Source organism: Cryptotermes secundus, unplaced genomic scaffold (genome assembly GCF_002891405.2).
Source record: "Cryptotermes secundus unplaced genomic scaffold, Csec_1.0 scaffold55, whole genome shotgun sequence".
NCBI classification, from domain to species: domain Eukaryota; kingdom Metazoa; phylum Arthropoda; class Insecta; order Blattodea; family Kalotermitidae; genus Cryptotermes; species Cryptotermes secundus.
In genome coordinates this window covers 71,740-77,739 of record NW_019740654.1, presented here as the reverse complement: position 1 = coordinate 77,739, position 6,000 = coordinate 71,740, and the positions used below count along the sequence as shown (strand labels likewise).

The 6,000-nt window shown below is 36.6% G+C and overlaps 1 protein-coding gene across 1 annotated transcript in view; it reads left to right on the top strand.

Annotated features, from left to right (window-relative positions):
* The window catches only part of LOC111872313 (kinectin), a 79,013-nt gene that overhangs the window by 53,402 nt on the left and 19,611 nt on the right, over window positions 1-6,000 (top strand). Inside the window, exons 11-12 of the mRNA XM_033754643.1 lie at window positions 3,818-3,910; window positions 5,799-5,981. Of these exons, the coding sequence (XP_033610534.1) occupies window positions 3,818-3,910; window positions 5,799-5,981 (276 nt within the window). The remainder of the gene's footprint in view (window positions 1-3,817; window positions 3,911-5,798; window positions 5,982-6,000) is intronic.

The window sequence follows — 6,000 nt, the reverse complement described above, 5'->3', positions numbered from 1 at the left end:
ACTGAAATGAAAAGACATCCTGTTGGTACCACTGTCTATTCATGTGAAGGCCCCTTGCATGACAGAACCTTCTCAAATCCTGAAGAAATGATCGATCACCACGTCCCTGTAGCGTTCTCGGGTGATGGTAAGAGCATTGCCTTCCTCATCCTCAATGAAATAGGGCACCATATCATCACACGTGTACTATGTAGCGGGTTCTTGACGATAACATCTGGCCACTCACAACCAAGGAAGGCAGTTTTCTGGCGACCACTTCCGTATGAGCGAAAATAGTACTCAACTATGAATACTTTTTCCTCCGTCGAGAGACCCGTTTCCAACAACAACTGTACAACGTAACTTCCTTTTCATTACTGGGAACACGTGCGGCTGGAACTATGCCCCATCGACAAACACGCATGCACGTTCAAGATGCACGAGTTTCAGTACTGCAAATTTTGGCACATACTGTACTTTCAAGACTGGGAGTAAATGGCCATCATTCATGAAGGTANTGGCACCCCAGCCAACAGCAGTGCAAATTGTACCAGCATGTGGACCCCAACCTGTCGGTGGTAGACACACAGGACGCACCCAACGGTTAAATCGAAGGGGATGCTTCAGTTTCATTAATGCCAAGTCATTTCTCATATCAGAGCGATCATATTGGTCATGTAACACAATATGCAAAACAGCTTGTGTTTGCTCTGCCGGTGAGAATGAAAAGCGCCTCAGCATCCCTGCCTGCACCTCAAAATAATGATTTCTGAAGCTGCAACACATGAAAATTATTAAAAATTATCATCCTGTTTTAAGTAGTCTAATGTGAGAACTGTTAAGAAGTACACTGAATAAAAACACATACTGGTATTCTGAAGAAATATGCTCAAAAATTTTCTTTTATTACTGAGGGGCACAACGTTTTATAACAATAAAAAGGAAAAACTTTTTAAAGTCTGTGCGCGTGTGTGTGTGTGTGTGTGTGTGTGTGCATGTGCATACATGCACGCACACACCCACCCCCACATGGTGGCACACGCACACACACACACCTTCAAACTCTGATCAGTAGGTTTGAACTAAATGTGCAAATCAGTAATGATGTGTAAACTGTTATTGAATTGTATGGTGTTATATATATATTACATGATCTATATTGTTGCAACAAATCATTTACACAGAGATATTGGGTTTTCGGATTTTATCCATCGTCCTGGTCACTTAGCTCTTTCTAAGGGACCCAACAGAATAGGTGTTTTCCCTCACCTGAGGACGGAAACAGATCCAGTTTCCAAAATGTCATGTTTTTCTTAGTTATCTTAAAACCAGGACGATGGATAAAGTCCAAAAACCCAATATCTCTGTGTGTTGTACACCATCGTCAGAATCCTTTAGTAACTATTAATCATTTACACCTAATAATTTTATGTTGGTCACCAAGGACCAATATTGAGAAAGTGGATTTAATAAGTAGTTTAATGAAATTAATAAATAATGAGGGTAAATAAGTCCATAAAGTGTAACAAATTTAATAAGAGGAAATACAAGTTTTGCCTTTATATGTTTCAGCCATTATTGGCCTTCATCAGAAGGCATATGGCCAAAATATGTAAGCAAAACTTTTACTTGCTCTTATTAATTTAGTTACACTTGATGAATTCCTGTTACTTATTTACATCTTAAGATGTATAATGGTTCAGGATGTCTCATAAGGAAGTGAGGGTGAAAGATAAAAAGGTAAAATTGCCCTTATGTTTAAGAACCATGTGTCATGATTCTGTATGGGGGAATGGTCAGCTTCACAGTCACTGTTCCTGATCAGGGAGGGTCTGGGTGCCAATTAGTAATGTGACCAGCCCAGTTCATTATTGCCTTAAACTCATTTGCTTCATATATAGCTGTTCATATTTTTACATTAAAATATGCACAGTTCTTATTCATTCATTGTCTAGCTATGTAATATCACTGTTTTCTGCATGTTTCACCCTCATAAAATCCTCAGTCTTTTCATCAGTTGCCATAACTTTCATCACTCCAATTCCTCCTGTGAAGTCATTCAAGAGTAACTGCAGTGAACAGTCTACTTTTGAATGTAATTTAATATCATGGTGTACATTGTGTTCTGCCAGGGTTTGCATAGGGCCTTTTAACTTTTGTCTTTCTTATACCCAAAATCTGTTTTATGTGTGCTTTCGTCACATCACAGATAAAGTTACTTTCATCATACTCAGAAATCAGACTTCTGCTTTTGTAAAGTTTCTTAATTATCCCTTACATTTAATTTCTTTCTTTATCACTCACATTATTCATAGTTCATTTCCATGTGTTGGTTTTCTTACCTTGCTCTCTGCTATATTCACTTATTTATTATTTAAACATTGCTTTCCTGAATGTCTTTATCTCAGAGCTCCTTCAGCTGTTTGTTGTTGGCCATCTTCATTGTTCTGTATATTGCTTTTGCTAGTAACTTAATATTTCTTGCACCTGTGTGCCAGGTTACAGCCCAGGAAATATTATTACTACTTTTTTTATTTTTATATAGTTATAAAATTTGTACTAATGTTTTATTGCATGGAGTAAGTATTGGGAACCTTTACATTGGGAGCCATTATTTGCCTCTGTGTGTGTGTGTGTGCGTGCGTGCGTGCGCCTATGTGCACATGTCACACATCAATGAAACTAATGTATCTTGTAATTCTTATTATATATGTGTGTCTCCTTAGGATGGCATGTGTTTCATTCAGGCTATGAGCCTACTTAGTTAGATTTTATTAGAAGAATAATTTGGTAGCCCTAGAAACAAGCAGTTGGAAATAGGAGGTGACGTGTAGTTTTGAATGTAAATTATTGAAATGCAGTGTGGTTTTTGTTAATGATTGAAGTAGTGTAACTGCCCCAAAGTGTGGGAATCAAGGGAGAAGACAAGGAACCAATATCAGTAAATGGTGGGTGTGTGTATGGAGACATTTAAGATTAACGAGTTTAAATGAACAGTTGTGATACTGGCTTTTATAAATTAATTCAGTTTTTGAAAGGTACACAATTTGTCAGTAACTTTGTGAAAGTTACCTGATTTTCATTAATGAAGATGAAGCTGTAGAACTTATTGCACACAATTTCAAAACTGTATTTTCCAGACCTCTGTTACATAAATACAAGCTCCTTGTCAAATGAAATGAAGCTAATGTTGGTCATTTATTATTCTCTTCTGTGTTATGCTTTATTGTAGTGCATGGTATTTTGCTAGCCTATGTCTAACTTGCATGACAAATAATGAAGCAAGACTCTGAAACTCAGTTATTATAACCTAAATCCTTGGAACAAGTATGGGAGAATTTTAGTTTTCTGGGGTTTTTTGTGCATTTGTGAACAAAAGTAACTCCATATAACTAACTGCTAAATTGCTGGTGGCCCTTGCCAGCACAGTCCCACAGGACTCATGACCAAATTTTACTGTATGATGGTTCTGGGAGCCTTCAGAACACTTTGTCCATCTCACTGGACATAGTAAAGCAGTTACATATGCAGAAAAAATAGTTACTGATTCTTGCAAGAATGTAAGTTTCAGTAGCTCAACAAACGCACTTCTTCTGTTATGAAATGCTGTCACAGGTGATTAAAGAACTCGTGCTATCCCGGAAACCTGGCCATATGAAGTTTCAGTATTCAGTTTATCCAGTTACAAGGTCACATCATTTGAAAGATCTTTGTAATGAAAACGTGAATATGCACATTCTTAGGGTGTTAAAGAATAACAGTGACATATGTGATATATTTTGTTTGTGTTAAAGTTTCAGTGTTCTGTTGAGTCTCATTATTTTAATCTAATTTACAGGAAATTAGTAAAACAGTTAGAACAGAAGAACAAACAGCCACTAAAGAGATTCTGCAGAGGATATTCCCTGATATTAGGATAGAAGATAATGAGGTAAAATAGAAATATTTTGTCATCATGTATTATATACTTGTTGTGAAAAGAGAAAATTACATCTTATAAAACCATAGTTTATGCTACATCTGTTATGCAGTAAGTAGCATATTAGTTTCATTGGCAGCAGTGATCTCACATCATTTATCATGCATTCTAGTTGCATACTGCGCTTCATCAAAATTGGTTGCTAAGTAGCTGAATGTAAGGTGCTGCAATTCTTAGTACCTGGTGCTTTGTTTTTAATTTTTAGCCTGTCTTAAGAATTTTCTCAAAAATTGCACATCATTGTAAAGAATTTTTAATGTTTTGAAAGTTTGTCTCGTTTAGTTCAACTTTTCTGAAGGCATATTTCAATTTAATACGTGCTTCAGAAGTTGTACTGTAAGTTCATTTAGATCCTCAAGACAAGTAAGTTCTTCAAGTCTCTAATTTATCTCAAAACCATAGTTCCTTGGCCATTTTAGTGAGTGTTTCCCATAACTGATTTATGTGCACAAGATATAGAGGTTACAAGTTGTGACTGAGATGCCAGTAGGAAGTCCAGTGGCTAATGGAAGGGCTAAGAAGCAATTAAAAAATGATTAAGTGCAGAGGTTGAACTACTTGGCTATATAAATGAGCACAATTCCTAAGCTGGAGCTCTAGCAGCAGAAGCACACAGACAAGAAGATAGCAGGAAGCTGGAAGAGTACAACAAGCAAGCGGTAAGCTCAGGGAGTGCCAAAGAGTACAAGAAGTGAGCCTGTGAAGATTTAATATATGATTTGAAGACTTTGTGTGCTGTAGTACAGTGATATTGGGAGTGTATGATTTGCTGAGACTTCTATAGTTCCTATGTTATAAATCTGTGATGACTAATGGAGATAGACTGAAGAGAGTAACATGGAGTGCTTTGTAGTGTGAAAGTCAGTAACAGTGTTATAATTATTTGTAGTTACAACCTGTAAGTATCCAGTAAATCAAGTTACCAATCTGAACCCCATCTTTAGTCACTGTGACATGTGACAACTGGCCTAGAATCAGAAAACTGCTGTGACTCTGGTCCTGGGCTTCCCATATAAGGGGTTGAGTACCTGAACTGTTACAGATATGTTATTTTGTGAATTATAGTTACTGAAGTGAGTAAAATGTGACTCAAATTATTATTATTTATTTTTTTATTTAAAGTGTGGTTAGAATAATTTGAAAACTGCTGTTTGTACATGCTGATTTGTTTTATGAAATTTATATAACTTTTTATTGATCATGCCCATACATTTACATCCAGATAGTAATGGGTAGAGAGCTGTAAACATGTACATATGCATTTGGTAGTTAAGTCTTCATATACAGTTGCTTTGGTCTTATTATATCCACACATTCTGCAGTCTTCAGTTATGTGGTGTACATATTTGAAGTTGTGCACCATTGGAATTTCTATGTATGGAAGGTGTAAATTAATGTGGTATTCATTTGTTACTGTAGCCATGGCAGTGTGGAGGAAACAGAAATGCTGCTGTTGCAATGTGTATGAAATTTTTGTTAATTGTGATTATGTATTGTATTGTGGACTAATTGAAGTTTACTGTCTTCTGGGATGTGACACGTTGTTGTCTGGTTGATTGTTACCAACAATTTGGAGCAACATGCTGCTTTATAATCAGTGAAGAATACCCATGCTGCGTGGCATCACATCGTACAAAACAATGCTCACATAGCCACTACTATGAGAGCCTCATATTTCTCATGGATTCAATTTCATTATGTTTAAATAGTAAAAATATGAAGAAAAAAACTCACTTCCTTGGGTCAGACCTCACTGAGAATGGAATTTGTAAACCTGAATTCATATTTTTATAAAGGTAAATGTCAAGAAAGTTTGTTTGACCAGTTCTTGTAATTTTAGGCATATGATGTGTGGGTGGAGAGGTTTGAAAGCTCAGTCAAGAGCTTCATCTCTGAACAGAAGGCACAGAATGCAGCAGGCTCCGTGCCCGAAGATCATGCATCCATGCTGATAGAACTAGAAAAGCAAAACTCTCAGCTGCAAGCCATGGTTACACACTACAAAACTATTATTGAAGATACGGTATGTTGAGGTAGTGCAT